General features: G+C 39.2%; 1 protein-coding gene across 2 annotated transcripts in view; it reads left to right on the top strand.

Moving 5' to 3' along the window:
- The window catches only part of kcnip4a (potassium voltage-gated channel interacting protein 4a), a 559,101-nt gene that overhangs the window by 398,271 nt on the left and 140,837 nt on the right, over window positions 1-19,993 (top strand). Inside the window, exon 1 of one of the 2 annotated variants that reach the window (XM_042340966.1) lies at window positions 9,347-9,616. The exons of the other annotated variant lie outside the window; for it this stretch is intronic. Within the exon in view, the coding sequence (XP_042196900.1) occupies window positions 9,517-9,616 (100 nt within the window). The 5' untranslated portion in view covers window positions 9,347-9,516. Of the gene's footprint in view, window positions 1-9,346; window positions 9,617-19,993 lie in introns of those variants that run through there. 2 annotated transcript variants of the gene reach the window in all.

Genomic DNA, 19,993 nt, shown 5'->3' with positions numbered 1-19,993 from the left:
GTTTACCATCTATCATGAAACAAGTCATTCAACCAGAGATGAAGTAGAATGAACAAGAGCTGTGGGACATTCATTTGATAACGAGTTTTCATTATGATGTACCATCAAAACCCGCTGAAATCACTTTGATGAATATCACCGACTATTTTAGTTTGTATATTTAAAGGAGAGTCTGCTTAAAAAATGGCTTAATTAACTGAAGTAAACCAGTCAAAGCTTTTTCTTTGTATAGTCAGACATCTTGCGATCAGACCTTAGAAATGGAATTGTAAATGTTGTATCATATGAAATTTGGTATTTTGCCTTTTACTACAAAATAGATTTGAAAGGTGAAATGGGATGGGAAAATATATTTGGGTTGGAGAATGTTGCTGCACCACAAAGGCAATTTGTCTCTAATAATAATTGTGTTGCTGTCTATTATTTGTCAATGGAATTCTTAGGCACACCTGGCATCTTATTTTCTAATGACAAATTCATGACTGATGTGTTAGCTTTGAGAAGGTACTGGAAGATTAGATAGACAGCTAAATAGGCTGCTGTGAAATTGATAAGAATGTGGCACAATTCTAAATCAAACAAAATACCCAATGAGGGCTATGTAGTGTTCGTACGCAGGAAGAAAATGCTGTGCAGGAATGAAATACAGTGGCAATTTAAAACCATTACAGGCGCTGGATATACATTTACTGTAATCTAGTGTACCCTCTGAAAAATATACTTTTAAAATTGATCAGGAAAAAACAATGTAGACATCAAAGCCTTCTCTTGTAATGTGTAAAGTGAATAACTGCAGCGTATCAAGACACGATCATTCAAACCCCCTTCACATTGACCTAAAGGTCATTTGTAATTGCAATGTATTCAAGATCCCTACTCCAGCTTATTACACCTTGCTTCCAGGTCCTGGCTTGAAGTCACCAAGTCTTGGTTCTCAGAACATTGAATTCCTTAATATTTATCCATCCTTAATGCCTGTCCATAATTATCAACAGCATGTAATTAACAGTGAACAGTAACTACAGCCAGAGTTGCTTCCTAGCAATCAAAATACCAGTTGAAGATCATTTTATCTTCAAGATAAAATTTATGATCCTGCAGAATTATTAAATACAATGTACATTTGGAAGATGGTGATCTTTAAGAACTGTGAGAAAAAAGCTTTGGAATTAATTTCTGAGTTTTAAGAATTTTCCACAGTTCTACATAATCTTAAATTTTATGACAGATTTTACCCCGGCTTAGGCTAATTTGTGGAGTCCTGTTGCGTATTGGTTAGATCACTCACCTCGCAAGCGGCTTCCTAGCAGGGCAAAACGTTAGGCAAGTTTCCTTACTCCATATGCCTCTGTTTACCTAGCAGTAAGTAGGAACCCAGTTATTAGTCGATTGGTGGCTCACTTTCCCGGGGTAATGATCCCTTCAAAAAATAAATAAAAGTAATAATAATTGGGTTACTCAATCCAGGACTGTTTGTGGGAGACTGCTGTGTGCAATTGGCTGCCGCATTTCGCCCACAAAATACACAGTCAATTCACTTTACAGTATATTCTGTGAAAAGCTTTGAGGCATCTCAAAGATGTGATAAGGCATTATATCAAATGCAAGCATTATTATTATTATATTCTGTGAAGCACTTTGAGACATCTCGATGACATGATAAGTGGCTATAGCAAATGCAAGGATTATTATTACTATTATTACTACGAAAGCTAAGCCTTTGAGGGAACATCAAACATATCTGAGCCAGTCAATCCATCTTTTACTTTGGTTCAGTTCTGGTCTATATTCCACATTTGCCGCTGCCCGTAAAACACCCCGGTACCAGCAGCACAACTCATTGTGAGGCTGTCAGTGCACAACAGACAATTGTCTGGGTTTTGGCAGGGGGTGGACGTTCCACGCAGTTCTTTATCAATTCAATCATGGCAAATTAAAGCCATGAAGTCAATTGACTGTTGATAATTTCCTTGAATTAGGCTTTTTCTTTCAAGATAACAGAGAACAATTGGTTTCTTCAAACAGGTCACTCATTTGCTGCAAGCCATGAGTGAGAGTAACAGCAAACAACAGTGATAGTGCCTGTAGGGAACATCCTGCTCTTCTGTGCTCTTTCCCTGCAGTGAGTGGTCAGAATGCATCCTTCTTTCCACCTTCCTGGCCTGATCTAATCACCGAGACAGCAGGGGATGCATTGGCTGGGAAACATTCACTGACAAAACTGTTCGGATTAGCAATTCAAAACAGGTCACCATACGAACCTTGGGGGAGAAATTCCGCCTGGGTCTAGACTTCGATTCTATCATTTAGCATTTCAGTATGCACAAATCTGAACAATTCTTAACTTTGGTCTTAATTTTCAAGCCAGTTTAACATAACCTGAAGAAAATCAGCTTCAAAATTAATTGAAAAATATTTCTAAACAGGATCCTGGCTTCAAACATCCTTCCCTGTAACCTGTTCATAGTTCATTCTTCCAATATCAGGGCTCTCCTCTGCACTGCTCGTAGGGCCTGTCATAGTGACCAGACTTGTTTGCAGTACTGCAGGTGCAGCCCGACTGGAGGACAACATAGATTGAGTATGACTTCTGGGGATCTGAACTTAACTGATTTGGGAATAAAGCCCAGCATCCTAGTTGTCTTGTTTATTGGTGGTTCACACACTGTATTGACATGACAGGCACTGAGACAACTAACACCCCAAGATCTCTTTCAACCTGGCTCAGTTGGTAGCACTCCCACCTTGTGAGTCAGAAAGTTGTGGTTTCAAGGCCCACATTAGGATTTGTAACTCATATAGTTTATGCTGACACTCCAGTGCACTGCATCCTGGTTGAGATGTTAAACCAAGGCACCACCTGCCTGTTCAGATGGATGTTTATTAATGTTATTAATGTAATAAAGTTAAAAGGTGCTACAAACTGCAAGTTGTTTCTTTGTATCATGAATGAGACATAGTTTATGTTGCAACACGTCTTGAGCTGAATCTTCATTCCACTTTGTGAACAAGAGTGCTTATCACAGCGGCTGGCGCCATGTTTTCTGGCCAAGGATGTAATCAGCAATAAGAGCTCTCCAGCAGGTCTGCTGCACAGCTTCCCCATTTCTGCCTGTGTGCACCTTATATGAAGATTGGAGATGTTTGACAGCCAGGAAACAATGTCATGAGCCAAGGCTTAGACGTGTGTGTGGATCATAACAGTGAGGTCCAATTTATGGACATCTGCAAAATGGCTAGTTTTTGAAAGCCCCAAAAGTGCCAAAAAAGGCCAGAAAGCAAAATACTATTTCCCCACAGCTGTCCATTCCCCCCCTCCAGCTTTTGTTCACATTCTGACTGGTTTTAGAAACCAGAATAAGTGTCATAAATAACACAAGTTAGATCCTTGGATTGGACAAATGTTTCAATAGGAACATGCAATGAGAATTAGCCATTCAACCCATTCAGGCTCACAGGCTAAATATTTGATATTAGTACAAAAGACTACCTGTCATATTGATAACCTTTTACATAAATAAAACCATAATTAATCTGAACATTCCAGTCATCGACTTGTGTTTTGTTTGTTTTGCTCTGTCATTAGCGATCGTGTTAAAAACTGTTTAACCACACACACTGGCTATTTGCATTCTCTCAGAATTATGCAGAGTAACTGATGTATCCTTTTGGGATTTTACATTTTCCAACAAAGCATCACTGTGGAGATGTTGTTTAGCTTTGCATCTCATTTGTTCTTAAACGCTGAACCTGTTCTATCATTTGTATTCTTTGCAATCGACTTTTGAAGATTGGAATTCCAGTGGGTCCTTTGTATAGATAGCAAGTGAAGATATGAGCATGTGTTGTGCAACAGCATGATGGAATGGAATTGCTTAAAGATTATTTACTCGCCCTTCGATTTACTACCAGCCTTTCCTAAAGGTGGTGACTCCTGCTGGGTACAGTTTCTTCAGTGTGAGCCAAGACTTAAACGTGTGTGTTTGGATCATAGCAATGGGGTCCAATTTATGACATCTGCAAAACGGCTAGTTTTTGAAAGCCCTAACAATGCCCCCAAATACCTAGATTTTTTTAATGTGGTGTATCAGTATAAGAGAAGGCAAGGGAAAAATATCTTGAAATTTCAATGTGGAAAAATATCTTGAAATATAAATGTGGAAAATCAGCTGCTAAAATTAAGTCCGAATTTGAGAATTTTCCACAAATCCTCACTATCTCACATTTGTAAGACCAAATGGTACCATAGTGTAAGATTGGCCCAAATCCCAGGCCTATTAAACCCAATTGATAAACCTGGTTGTGCTTAGATAACTCATGGATCAAAATTTGGGAGCTTCATGGTCAGTATGCCTAAGTACCACAGGGTGCAGTTATCCACTGAGCCAACATAAATGCCAGATATTTTTCTCTTGCCTTCTCGTATACTGATACACCACACATCACCCGGGCTAGCATGATTGACAGAGATTCTAGTCCTAGGTGTCTATAAATTTCACTCCATAGAAAGTGGATTTTTTCTGCAGTTTTTACCTCTCCACATGAGCAATCACATGGACTTCATTCAGTATTTCCTAGGATTTATTGCGTGGAAATATGAGCATTGATCTACATCCAAGCATTTTGCATTTACTGCAACCAATTGGTTTACAACATTGCAAGTTAGATCCTGTAGGTTAAGATTTATATTTATTCAGCTGTTTATTATCTGGGACACAAACCATTTCAATCTACAGCAAGAATAAATAATAATAATAACAATAATCCTTGGATTTGGTATAGCGCCTAAAAAGTCATGAACATCTCAAAGCGCTTAACTCTATTTCGGTAAAGTGTACAATTGTGTATTTGTAGGTAAATGTAACAAGCAATTTGCACACTGATGTCTCACAAAAAAACATTGAGTCAATGACCAAATGCAGAAGATGTGGATTTATTAGTTTTAACCAATGTGGAAATTTGTTTCCTTGTTTTTTTGGGGGGTGAGGAAAAGCCACCACTGGGGTGGTGAAATGTCTGGTGCATTCATGTCTTTGCATTCCTTAATGCGGAGTTAGATCACTGTGGAATCAATTGCTATGGTTGTGTATCATCTATAATGGAGCTCAGAATTATAAAATCCTCTGACTCACTCAGAAATTTATTGGTATCTTGCGTGTGCTTCTGCACAGAGATCCTGCTGTTAACAATGTGACTAATTGCTATTATAAGCTTTAAACTCATTTTTTTGGAAACTATTTAGGTCTGCAGTAAAAGCTTTTGTCAAATCTCAGTTTAATTTTAAGGCAGTAATTGATTTTTGTTTACAGATCAGTGACTGGGGCAAGCCATCTAATGGTAACACAAACAAGAAGAAATGTATATAGCTGTGAGATTTTACTACGCCAGTACTTTTTAATGAACAACTCAACCTCACAACTGCCAAAACAATCACTGCATGATACAGTATGTGTATGCTCAGTCTGCATCTGGGTAATGTAAAAGATATTTTTCATGCAGTCTTTGAACCTTTTATTTTGCTGCGTTGACAGTGTTGATGTCACACCTGATGTAGAGCAAGGGACTAGTGCCTGCTATATCTAGGTAGCAGAGGGTACAGAGGTTCAGTGCAGAAAGTAACTAACAGAAGCTAAAAGATCGAAGTGGACAGTACTCTAAGCTATAGGCCTGCTACAATACAGTGAATTACTTGGACATAACAAAGGAGTGATGCCTGTGGAGGCTAACACGCCTCAGTAACCCTTTAAGTGCACCATTGGGACAGTCTATCATTATTATTGCAATACCAGGAGCAGTAAAGTCCACCTCAGTTCTCAAAACTTCTCCCACTGGAGCCTTCTTCACACAGGTTGTTTCAATCAGAGTTTGTGGTACATTGTGCTCAGGTGTGGGGTGCTCCTCAGTTCCACTGGCTATGCCTTGTTCTGTGAAGAGAGCAGACCTTGCATTAGGAGAGAATGTGCATTCTTATAGTGCTTCATCATGTTAAAAAGTATCTTGGTCCTTCACAAGTAATTATTGATAAGTGCCCTAACTGCTTTGTAGGCAAATATGCCAGCCACTTTGCTCCTATTGAGGTCCCACAAGCAGCTATGATATGTATTTCACAAACCACAACATTCTGGATAGTTTAATTGTATGGAAGTTGGTTATAATAATCTGTGTATTTTATACAGCACCTTACCATGCTGTTGAAACATCTCAAAATGCTTCACATGATTTCACTGTAAAGTGTAGTCACTGTACATTTTTAAGCTGTAACCAATTTGCTCACAGCAATGTCCCATGAACAGCCATGATGTGAATGACCAATTTTTAGGGGGATTGTTGGCCAAGACACCAATAAATATCCGAATAGTGCCATGGGATATTTACGTCCCCTTGAACAGGTAGACAAGGCCTTAGTTTAATGGCTCATCTGATAGTGTAGCGCACCCCCAGCCCCAATGTTTTTTTTAAGCGCTCTGGGACACTACCCCGCATGAAGGGCACTGTATAAATGCATGTTGTTGTTGTTCTTGTCGATGTGGGGCTTGAGCCAACAATCTTCTGACTCAGAGGCTGACACCTCATTTTTATTTCCTTAGCTGCCTCTAAACCATGAGATACTCACTATTGAAGGTGTGTCATTTTTCGCTGCTGCATTTTCATTACCTTGTAATGAAAACTAATGAAAGAAAACTCAATTTGCACTCTCGCTGCATTGTAACATTGGGCGCTCACTCAATTTTGTTAACAGTTGGTTAATATCATTCGAAAATGCTTTTCTATCAATTTAACAAGTGAACAATCTTCATTTAAAAAGCAAGTAAAAAATAACAACACAATGCAATTGTAACAATTATGTTTTTATCTGGAGTTTTAGCCCACTGAAGTCTGCTAAATAATCTGTTGAATGGATTCAATTGATTGATCTCTAAACATTGGGTGATCGGTAGTTTGGAAAGAGTTGTTTCCTACTTAAAGCCAACGGATGACATCTGTTCCACAGTAAATTGCCATTTTGATGGAATAACAAGATCTTGAATCCAAATTGGCTCCAAGTATGATTTTTTTTAATTAAATTTTTATATCAGGTGTAAATAATATTGCTGGCTTCCCTTTGCTTGTCAAACACTAGTAAATACAAACATGCACACACACACCAAAGTAGCTAGAAAGAGACATAGAAATGAATTGAAACAATTACCAAAAAAGCATATTTCAAGACATACATAGACAGAAAAAAAAATCTTGCAACAAATATTCGATTAAACTATACAAAAGTATCATTATCTCAAGGTCTATTTCTCTTGCTGTATATGTTGTGAGTTAAGAGATAAAATACATTTGTGAAGTTCTGACATAACTGTGGATTTGTTGTCTTTTCCTCGGGCTATAACCCTTTCCTAAAGCTTGAGAATTTCCATTATTGTAATGCTATGACCAGAGTTTTTACTTTTGACCTTTAATGTCAGTGACAAAAGACAATCTTTCCTTTTGCAATTTGACCTGTAAATATTTACCTCCCTCGACAACAACTTAGTCGTAAATAGGATGGAGTATGTTGTAGACATTAGAATAGTCTTTGGGGCTAATTTGTATTCTCTTGTCTCCATATCGAATAGGTTTCCCCTATTTCAAAGCGCCCATTCAATCCGTAGACTGAATAAGCAGTGAAACAGCAACATCTACAAAGTATATTGAGCACTGTTCTCCTGTTTGTCACACTTAGAATGATTGCACTTGTTCTATGTCTTGACTGCTCTCTCGTAGCACTTTATAATTCTTGAGTGATTTTTCTTTTGTGTACTGAATTTTCCCTGGATCAAAAGATCTTAATCATTTGATAGTTTCTGTTTGCTTCTTGGTACATTCTGGCAGGCATGTGAGAGAGAAGCACCACCAACTAAGTGTTGAAGCAAGATGTAGAGAAATGTTGGATCATTATCTGTGGCCACTGAGACCTTGCACGGGCACCTTTGAAGACAAATTAAAAGTCCACTCTAATTTCATTTCTATTTTGGTATGTATCATGAACAGTATTTACACATGGAGGAAAACATGTGTTTCTATAACCTGGTGCCGACAGGAACATTATGAATGGCTCTCCAGCTCGTGATTTCAGGGAATGATTGAAAACCAAATGAGTGTTCCTGAACTTTTAGTCTTTCATCATCTCTGATAGATAACTGTCACACACTCTGTCAGATCACCTACAGCACTGAACAATGTGTTGTATGCACTGAAGTGTTGTGACCAACGTTACATTCCGACTGCAGGTATTTCTTTCAGCTTAGGCTCTGGATACGGAAACTATTGCAAACGTCAATGTTATTTGTTCAACGCTCTTAGATCTGCTCTGCATTTCTTTGCGCCGATCTGCTCATTGCAGGCAGTCAGACAGCAGCAAGTGGTCTGTTTTATTTTTTTTCTGTTGCACCTTCTCCTCTGCCCTCCCTGCATTTGCCTGGAGCTTGGCTTTAAACGAAGGCAGCTGACTGGAGGAGAAAGCTCTTTCCAGCTCCCAGCTCTTCGTACGAGGCAGCAGGAGTTTGCAGTAACTCATCACACTGAAGTGTGCCCACATGCATTCGTGTTCATTGCAAAGCATACTTCCTGGAGCTCAGGCTCTTTTCTGCTGAAGTGAGCAATTGCAATGAAAGGCTTCTGCCCGAGCAGAGCATCTTTCAGGCAATAATGTAACCAGGGTTTCCAAAGGTAAGCGCCAGCAAACTCTTTTTAAAAAAAAAACACACAAAAAAAAACCACACACCTGTTAACAACAGCAACAACAACAAAAAAAAAGGAACTGACAAAAAGTTTCAGTTGCATTTACCTTTCAAAACTCTGACCAGGCTTCGTTGGGTGGAGAGAAAGTAGTGACAAGTGAATGCTTCAGCGGGACCCGCAAAAGAAAAAAAAACCTTTGCAAAGGTGCGGTGCAATGTCGAGCTGACAGTCACCAGCGAACGAAGGCGTGAAGAAGGCTTTCCCTGTCGTGTGTGTGTGTGGCTTCTGCTGCTGCTGCTGCTGCTCACTTTTCCTCGGCTGCACGAAGTCTGATTTTTGTGCGGCATCCGATGCGAATCCGCATCCGCAGTTACTAAAGGCGACTTAAACTGTCCGCAATAACGCCACCGGCAGCACCGGCACAGGGAGCTGTGAAGCCCCCAGAGGTCCAGCCCGCAGTCTGTCTGGGGGGAGTTGTACTGAATGACCTCCTGGGAGGAGGGGGAGGAGGGTGGGGGGGGAGTGGGGGGGTCTCTGTGGGTGATCCTTGTGCTCGTTGATGCAGAGCTGCCTCTCTGTGCAGCAGAGATAACGAGTGAGTTGGATAATCCCGAGAGTTAATCCGACTGCCACTCCTGGCCCGCGCTGGGATGTGCAGGATGTGCTCACTCTCTGAACCGCGGCCCCTACACCTAACGTAGTTGGATGGCCTCACCGACAGCCCGACTGGAACAACCCACAGGAGGCACCTTTCTCTGCCGCACCTAAGAGAGAGAGAGAGGGAGAGGCGATGACCTGAGCGCCATGAACTTGGAAGGGCTTGAAATGATAGCAGTCTTGGTGGTGATTGTACTGTTTGTTAAAGTGTTGGAGCAGTTCGGTCTGCTGGAAGCAACTGTTGAAGGTAAGGGACCGCCCGCCTTGGATGTGGTGTGCAGGGTTTTTGTGTTAACAGAGAGGGGGTTTGCAGCAAACTTTAAAGTGAAAGTGGTCCAAGGGATTTTCCTCCTCTGGTTTTCCTCCACTTGATGTTGAGCTCCCAAGTTTTGTGATGGAGTTCAACGCACAAGAATAATTAACAGTGATGAACTTTGCTGCCTTTGTATTTTTTCGGATGTGGCACTCGCTTTCTCCAACTATGCCTGTAACAAGGAGAAAATCAATGCTTCTTTTGAAGCACAGTTCAGCTCTGTTCAAGCTGTCAGTCAGTGGCTGTAAAGGAAAATAGCTTTGACTCCGTCTGTGTCTCACCTGCTAACTGTGTGTGTTTGCAATGCAAACCTCAAGTATTGACCTGACAAAGATGCATTTCTGTCATGCCGGCGAAAAGATTTTGTTCTAAATAATGGGATTGACCAAACCGTTTCCCAAAGCGAGTGCTTTTGAACTATCTGTCTGAAAATAATGGGTCTCATAAGTTCTGCATTGTGTCTCAATATCTATCATTGCAACTGAATAAGTATAATTTAAAGTTAAGGATTTAAAGGGTTGACCAGACAATTGGTTGACTGAAACATTATTATGCCCCAAAATGTGTCTGGTTGACAAGAACATGAGACATTTTATTAGTATTCTTGCTATCACGGAACTTCATTATTTTAGAAATCCTATTCTGGCGCTATGTGTTGTGGTTGGCATTATTAGTGTGTCAGACACTTTGTACTGATGTATAAACTGTATTTCAACGCATAGAAGTTTCAATCCCACTGGAAGTGCATTTTGATTAAACCTACATGTAGCCTGAAGGGGTTAAAAAGTGAATGACTGCAGCCTGTTAATGAGACACAGTAAAGTAGATGAGCTGTCTGAGTTTCGCCAACACATATATTAATATTAAATGCACAATTAAATGTATATTATTTATTGTCTTGTGAAGTAGTAATGTTACTCACTGTAGCTTCCTTGTAGCACTTAAAAAATACTTGAACCAAATGGAAAGAAAACAATGTCCCGGCAGCATAAATAAACAAATCTAATATTAAATATCAAATCCTTATAAAATATTTGCAAACTGTATTGCGCCAAATGAACCTCTAATACATTGACGTATTTAATCTTTGCAATATAACTCATTAGACACCCACTGTGTGTAATTGATCTAAGAGATGCTTTAAGTCCCAAATCAGCCACAAGGAAAAGCTTCATCTCTACTGATTTTTTTGGTGTTGGGAGATTGTTTACATTTTAGCTGCACATGCTACCTCACTTGCTGTTTGGCATTGCTGTTTATAACTGCGAAATTGGAAACTCCTGCTATTACCTGGTGGTGGCCATGCCATCCAGTGCTCATTGGTAGGTGAATAGGATCGAAACCTGTATGAGCCAAAATCTCTGTAGCAGATTCAGCAGGTGCCAATGCTGGTTTGAAAATTCATAATCTCCACGCAATATTCTGCTAAGAGTCTGTAACCATCATGTGTTGCTGTGTTACTCAGAATGTGAAATGAGACAAAGCTGATAGACTGAAGGACAAAATTAGGACATCACAACAGGGTAATCTGCCCCCACCCTTTGGAATTTCACTCCATAGTCACTTCTCCTCGCTCCCTCCATTACCTCCTTAGGGCATGTCTCAAGACCCTACTTTTCAACGCGCCTTCGGCCACCCTCCTACCCTCCCTGCCCTCCACCCTCCCCGATCCCAATCCCCACAGCGCAGATCCAAAAACTGGACTATCCAACGCTTTGGGGAGGCCTCCCAAAGTGAAAGACACTATAGAAATGTAATTTTATATTGTATTGTATTTTACCCATTCAATTGAAAATAATATATGACAAACCTCTAAATTTAACAAGAAAAATTGAACATTGACAGATGCTGAAGAAAACCCCTTTGACAATACGTTGGAGCTTAAGAGATATGAGATCTTAAATCTTTAATACAGAATTCATAAGCGCTTACTTATAAACTAATGCAATTTCATTTCCATTTCTAAGGGTTGTTGGTATGTTTCTCACGTAATTCTGTCATCGGTTTGTTGCTCTAGACAGCTGTGCGGCTATAGCTCACAATCTAAATTCTATCAGTAAATCTTTCCAGAAACAAAATATTTCCATGATCATGTTAAAGCAAATTTGCGGTTTTAAGATCCATCAATTTTACTTTACCCGCTATCATCTGCTGCCTATTTCTTTCTGCCATTAGGAAGTAATTGCAAACTTACAAGGGAGAAATATTTTACTGTGCAGTGCAGTCCCAATCTGTTTGATTTGTTTTAAATGTTTTGAGGCTACCCAGCAGGACACTGCATCAATTACAATCTTTTCTTCACATGTCTATAGTATAGGGAGACCAAAAAGTCATGATACCATTACAATGTCTAATAAGTCTTAAAGAAATAATGACACTTTTGTTTGTTTTTCGATAATAGGGTAGATATCACAACTTTTTTGCTCACCCGGTATTTATGTGCCAGTTGCTAGAGCAAATATAATAATCATATAGCATATACTTTGCAGTGAAATATATCAGTGTAGGTTTGCAGAGAATTAGTTTCAATGAATAACATTAGCACCTTTTAATAATGAATGCAACTAGCAGCTTGGGGAAAAAATCTACTTCCCCATACGTGTACTTCTCATTAATATTAATCTCTTATTGAATATCTCTGTTTTTGAAAAGAAAATCATTTTTAAATTAAACTGGGCAACCATTCATTATTGCAGTCATCTTGTGAAAGGTGAAAAATGTTAATCATGTTTAGGAATAGAGTAGAGACATGAAGCCGGAGTACACATCATTATTCAGCTTCAGACAGAGGACAGAAGTAACAAGCCAGCATTTTATGTAAATCATTAATTTGTTCGGTATGAATGAAACTTACTTTTCCCTTAAAGGTGCCATCTCTTCGTCAAAAGTGTTTGGGAAAAATCTTTTGTTCATTTACTTACAAACGCACAATCTGATACCACAAGTGATATCAAAGCAACTCATTGTATTATTGCACATTATAAACAGTTGCTCTCAGTTGCCAAATAGAAAATATGAGACTCGCAATTTCACCTTTAAGATGATTTAGTCTCAAAGCTTAAGAAAATGTAGGAACAATTTAGTCTTTTATAAAAGCCAGTTTTCCACAGTTCTAAAAAAGGCAATTGTAGACTGAATTTAAAAGTTTCCTAGAATTCTGCACTAGTGTTAATTTTAAGACAAAATTGCCTTCGACGCTTAGACAAGCTGGAAATTCAGCCCAAAGCTTTGCCAAACCATTTGTTCTCCGTAAATACATCACTCCTATAACTACAGGTACAATAGTCCTTTCCGATCTCATGACAGAACGGCATAGCCTGCTTCTGCTCGGCTGGGTTCGGCCTCCTGTTTCTCCCTCGTCCCCTCTGCTCCACCATCAGTAGCCTTCAGCTACTACACCCCGAAACTCTGGAACTCTCTCCCTTTCAAATACTGCCTAACAACCTTCCTATTTTATCGTGTTTACGGTCAGCTCCCCGACTCCCTCTCCCCTTGGCTTGGTGTCAGACTCCGCCACTGTCAAATGCTCCGGGACGTTATATAAATGCAAGTTGTTCTGTGCTGTAAATTTTTATGATTCTACGGTAACTGCTATTAAAATTTTAATTGTTGTTGTTATTTTTTCTCCTACTGGGCTGCAGTTCCAAGGCTGCTGGATGTCCTTAAATAACTTCTCTAAGTGGCTTTTATTCAGGTGTGAACCTTGAAAGTGAGCATTGGCAAGCTATTAGCTGTAAAATCACAGCCAATTTCAACGCGGTCCTCACCTACTGTTCACACACACCTTCCAGCAGGGGTTCCTGTGTAGTAATCAAGAGTGAGAATTCTGGACTGTGTTTCCCCTCCCTAACCCAGGGGAACATACGTCAATTGAAGTGGCTCCATCATAGTTAGAAAGTTCTCAGAAAAAGAAATTAGAAAAACACAGCACCCATGTGGTCTGTCCGAGTTTGGTGGTTAAAGTTTTAATCCGTTTGCTACCCAGTTTCAAATATTGTTTTATGTATTGAAACTGCGAGAGAGTGCTGACAACTGTCGCAAAGGAGAGGAGGAAATACTGTCCATTTTGCCTTCCTGTCCCAGTGAGGATACTGAAAATCTTTAATGCCACCATAGAGAACACAAGATTCATACTTCTTCGTCTGATACTGGTCCAAAAAATCATTCAAAAGTAAAAATTCAGTTCTAAACAATTCACCTACAACATAAAAATCAAAGCTGGTGGCAAAAGTACTGCCTGAAAGGAGAAAACATTCTCCAAATATTGGGGGTGTTCACTCCCAAACCTGTCATTGGCAAGGACATAAAACATTGGTATTGCTGATTCTATAACAATAATAATTCTTGGATTTGATATAGCGCTCATAACGTCAAAACATCTCAAGGTGTTTCAATTATCTCAGATAATTGCTGTAAAGTGCAGTAACTGTGTAGTTGTAGGCAGATATGACAGCCGATTTGCACACAGTAATGTCCCAAAACCAGCAATGGCCAAGTAATCTGGAGGATTATTATTTTTTGGTGAACACTGTTAGGAATTTCCTTCTCTGGCCAACAAATCCTCAGATAAAATGGGTCATTCATATAGTTGTTTTGCACAAATTGTCTGTTTCTTTTGCCTACAAAATACATTGTCACTACATTTTTCAGTATTTCCCGTGAAGTGCTTTGAGGTGTCTCGACAATGTGATAAGGCACTATATCAAATGCTAGGATTATTATTAAATAGTGCCATGAGATCTTTAACAACCACTTCAACAGGATCTTGGTTTAACATTTCATCTGAAGGCATCCTCCAGCACTGTCCTGGAGTGTCAGCCTTGACTAACCTCAAAGCCTTGACTAACCTCAAAACCCACAACATAAGCTGCATTTTATCCCTATGTTATTCTAGAATCCCTGTGGATCTAGATCAATCTTACTTTTTGAAAACATTCTTATTTACTATATTTCAGCTACATGGTCTGATAGACTGCGCCAGCAATATATTGAAACTAAAATATTCTGACATTTCATTATCAGTCCAAGGAAAAATTAAGGCAAATTTTATTTTGACTCTATATAACCTTGTTAATGTGACCTTCCATGCTATATTCCATCTGATAAGACAATGCAAAAACGTTGCCCTTCAGTTCTGCTTAGTATGAAGTAGATTGGTTTGGGTGTTACCATGAAGGTTGAACTGTGATGCGGAAGTAAGGAATTCACAGATTAGCTCTTAATAATCACTCATTGTTTCCTTTGGGACTTCAGAAGCTCTTTAGCAGTCAGCCCTGTGACAAAAACATATATAGTAGAAAGTCTATGAATGGGAATTTTCTTCCAACTATCTTGTTGATAGTGCGCAAGGGCCAAAACTGACCTCCATTTATTACAATAAATGGCTTGTCCTCCCCTTAATGTAAGAAATTTGATGATGTGATGATATAGCAAATCCACAGCACGCAGGCCAGATGTTTCCTCAATTGGAATTCTTTTTTATTCTTTAAAATCTTCCAAAATATTTTCAAAACATTGCTTGAACCTTAAATATAAAGTTTTCCAAATAACTGTACACACGGTATAAAATAGACTATTTCCACGCAACTTAGATTCTGCACGCTCACCAGGGAATCTGGATTCATTTCCCTCTCTTCACTAGGCTACCTGGACTCAGGCTTCTCCTTTACGCGAAACCTAACAAAATTGGGCCCATTCCCCTTCCCTCTCAGAGGAAGCATGAAGCAAATAAAATGCCTTCCTGATTCCAGTTGCTCTTTTGATGCCTGTCAAACATCACAAATGGGTAGCCTTGATGTGAGTACAGAATGATACAGTATTGCACACTGGTACAATGAAACACAGAATGACAGATTATCCATCTCCATTAATGTATCATCATCTCCTTAAAGTGACAGACAGCTCAGTTGACAAGTCAAAGTGACCAAAATTCGGATGTTTAACACAACAGCCCAATTTTACTAAATTGGATAGGCTTGGGTTTTCACTTAGGATTTGATTCCAGGACAGAAAAAACAATTTATATATACATTCCTTACAATGATTGCCAGTGGTTGTAACCCCTGGTAATTTGGGTATCACATGAGTCCTTTTGAAGAGGCTCTAACTAAAACCAAAGTGTTCACTATGCTATCTCTTTGAAAACTAAAGCAATAAAATTTACACAGTTCATTCAAAATAAGATGTGCAGGTCAAACATTCTAAACCCACTTAGTTTATTGATAGATGTGTTTATCTAGTACAGTATTATTTAATTTTACAGGTATTTTGCTAGTATTTCTTTTTCTTAACCTATAATACTCATCAATAGCATTACAGATGAGTATTCTCCAGCATTAGCCAGATACATGTTGTCTGTGATTATCTGCCTACAAAATATAAAGTCACTAGGCTTTGTATTTTGTATATTACAGTATATTCTGTGAAATGCACTGGGGCCTGTAAGGTAATGTATCAAATGTAAGGATTATTACTGTAGTATTTCTTGAACATGGTGTAAATAACCTAAAGACTCCCTGTGACATTTATGATTATGTTTTTGAGGAACGTAGAAAGTTACAGATAACTGCTGACCAGAGGAGCATTGAATCTCCCCTCCCCACTTCTCTTCAGATGCTTTGTTCTTCCAGTTCCATGCATTAGCAGCACCCTTGCAATGTACAACATCTTATTTAAGCACATTTTCTGGATGCATACAGTACATTTGTACGGTCTTTGTGCAGAGTGCTCTTTAGATCATAAAATTTACTGAAGCACTGGATAACATAAAACGACATCACTTTCCATAATATTCAGATTGCATCATCATTAGTAATAATGGCATCATCTTTGACAAGCTGTAAAACCACTACAACAACTAGAAAATATTGCGAAGAAGCATGATTTAAACTAAATTTATTGTCAGTATATGGAAAAGTTTCCAAATCAGAGGCAGTTTTGCATTACTCGCTGGTAGCATTTCCATTAGCAGGATAAATTGCAGTTCAAGTGGCCAATCATCAGGTATTCTTTATTATTTTTATTCTTAATTTTTCTTTAATTATGGCCTAACCATGGGAATCATGGCTTAGTAGCTACTGGAAATAGGTATCGATTTGCCACAGACTTGCCTGGACTTGTGTGTGTTCAAAGAGCCACTTCTTGACGCCCCAAGAGTGGCCTGTTTTTTAGCACTTCCACTAGAATTCATCATCTATCCCTGTGTTTGTACATTCCAAGAAATATTGCTTCCTTCTCTGCTGTCATATATCATGCTAATGGTTTCATTGCACTGTTCACTTGTACTCATGTATCCTTCTACTTTGTTGTGTCTGTGTCTTCCATTTACTTTATACTATATCCCCACCATTAATGTCCCTTTCCCAGCCTCATCAATTTATTTTGATCCATACTTAATGACAAAAGATACCGAGCAGATTGCAACTGGTTTCATTAGCCACTTTCTTAAGCGTCAAATATGTGGTTTATCTGGGCTGGGCGACTTATCCTATTTTAGCTCCATTAAGTTGTCTGTCACATTTTATTTGCAATTTCTATCATACTTAGTTTTTTCTCAACCCAGCTTGGAAATTCTATTGGTTTCGAAAACTCTCTTTAATCACAATAATTAGATTTATTTTCTTCTAATGCAATGTTGTTCTTGCTCCGAGGTGAATGATTATTTGCTTGATTCATGCCTGGGTCTGGAATTGAGCCCAAAGTGTCTGAGAGTTGCATTGCATGATTGTAATGAATAGAAAGTACAGATAATTGTACAATATTAGTATTTGTGTCATGCACAGTCCCACTGGTGCATGATCCTGACATTGAGGGCACTATATCATCAGTATCGTCATAGACATGCATCTGTACCTTGTTATTGGTGGGTGACAAACAGACTAACACCATTGCAGGATTATTGAACATAAAACAAGTACCACTGTCTTTAGACTTTGATATTAATATGTTACATCTGTTTAAATTTCTTGCACTTCCAATATAGTGGTATTACACTATGTTTGTAATATCAGAGAATGAGAGAGCAGGCCATTAGCTTGAACAATTTCTTAGATAAAACTTGTGTGATGGTAAGTTCACTACACATTGCCTAACACTTCATTTTAAGTAGCTGTTAAAAAAACCCTGCATAGTACTAACTTAAAAAATGACTATAAATAATTAAAACATATTATTATGACCAAGAATAGATCTTAATCAGCTTGGTTTTGATACCGTATGTACGTTAAAGTAATGTCTTAATAAGAACTCTAATAGAATCACTATCAATAATTAACAGGTTGAATAGGAAAGCATTTTATCTACATTCCAGCAAGCCTTTGCCACAGAGCTAAATCTGTACAGATGAACAGGGGGCATTTCAGGCTGTCTAGCATATTCTGCTATTTTGTTAGACTATTTGTTTATTCCCTTTCACCTCCTTTTCTCCTTATCATATGGTACCTTTATTTTCCAATATTCTTCTACATCATTTAAACGTAATAATAACAATTCAGGCATTTGAGTGCCTTATTACATTGTTGAAACATCTCAAAGTGCTCCACACTACAAAGAGTAGTGACTGTGTATTTGTAGGTTAACTTGATATTACTGTAAAATGTAGTGACTGTAGTTTTGCAAGCAGTAACCAATGTCCCACAAACAGCCATGAAGTGAATAACCAATTGTATCAAGAGGATTGTTGTCCAGGAACAAGAGAAATTCCCTTCTCTTTTCAAAAACTGCCATGGGATCTTTAATGTCCATTTAAACAGGCAGACGGGACCTTGGTTTAATGTCTCATCAAAGGTTAGGGCTTCTCATAATACCAGTGCTGCATTGAAGAGAGTCAAGGTAGACTTTAAACTGAAAGTCTCAATGTGGAGCTTGATCTTGCAACCTTTTGACTCAAAGATGAGAGTGGTAGCAATTAAGCCAGCTGAAACAACAACAACTTGCATTTATATAGCGGTCTTCACGTGGGGTAGCATTCCTGACAGGTTGATATGGAGTTAGCAAGTTGCAGTGGTAGGTTAGGAGCAAGGCCGTGGAGGGTCTTGAAGGCAAGGACGAGGATTTTGAACTCTATATTCTGGGGGATGAGGACCCAGTGGAGTCGGGCGAGGGTAGGGGTAATGGGGTCACAAAGCCTTTTGCAGGAGACGACATGAGCTGCAGAGTTCTGGATGATCTGAAGCTTGTGGAGGGAGGAGTTGGGGAGGCCGACAAGCAGGGAGTTAGCGTAGTCAAGCCTGGATGTGATGAATGCATGGATGAGAGTTTTGGCACCTGAGGGGTGAGACAGTGGTGGAGCCTGGCGATGTTGCGGAGGTGAGAAGGCAGAGCGGGTCATGGCACAGAGAGCGGGTCATGGCATGCATGCGGGCTAGAAAGGATAGTTGAGGGTCAAACAAGATGACAAGGTTCTGTACTGGCTCAGTGAGGTGGAGTGTGCATCCTTAGATGGTGATGCAGTCAGGGCCTGAGTTGTGGAGCCAATCGGGAGAGCCTCAGCCTTGTTGACGTTCAACTGTAGAAACTTAGCTCTCATCCAGGACTTGATGTCTGACAGACATTCTGTCAGGACAGCAGTGGTCCTGGAGTCTAGGGTGGAGGCAGAGAGATAGAGTTGGGTGTCATCTGCATACATGTGGAAGTTGACCCCATATCTACAGATTATGTCACCAAGAGGGAGCATGTAGATATGGACAGTGGAAGAGGATGATAAAATCGACTGTGTCGAACGCGGCAGAGAGGTTCAGGAGAATGAACTTTGACGAGCGCTGTCTCTGGTGTGGCAGGGTGATAACCAGGCTGGACGGGTTTGAGTCGGGAGTGGAGAGAGAGGTGTGAATAAAGTTGATTTGCAACCATATGTAGTATGAATTATTAATATCTTAATAAATATTTATGCTGAATGAGATGTTCTTGCTATCACATTTAATTGTGCTATCTGTGACTGATTGCTCCAACTTGAACTATGTGTAGACATTGTGATCTTTACCCTGAAGAAAGCACTATATCAGCTAGTGAGTAAACACATGTTTACATTGCAGGTGAATTACCTGCAGATTGAAATGCTTGCTCCACTGTAACACATTCATATTGTAATCTGTCCACAGTTATATCACAAATTAATTATATCACAAATCAAGGTCTCTGGATGCACTCCGGAGATTTATCTCTCAGTTTGTATCCATGTGACCCTGACTTATGGGACACAATAACTGCTGGATAGAGCTTGTAATTAAAAATATCTAGTTCTCGGTGGTAAAGACAGATACACAGAGATCACTGTTGGATTTTGTATTAAATTATTTTATAACAATAGAATTA

Source organism: Callorhinchus milii, unplaced genomic scaffold, assembly GCF_018977255.1.
Source record: "Callorhinchus milii isolate IMCB2004 unplaced genomic scaffold, IMCB_Cmil_1.0 Scaffold1, whole genome shotgun sequence".
NCBI lineage: Eukaryota > Metazoa > Chordata > Chondrichthyes > Chimaeriformes > Callorhinchidae > Callorhinchus > Callorhinchus milii.
The sequence above is the reverse complement of the archived record's forward strand: the minus strand, read 5'-3'. Positions and strand labels throughout refer to the sequence as shown.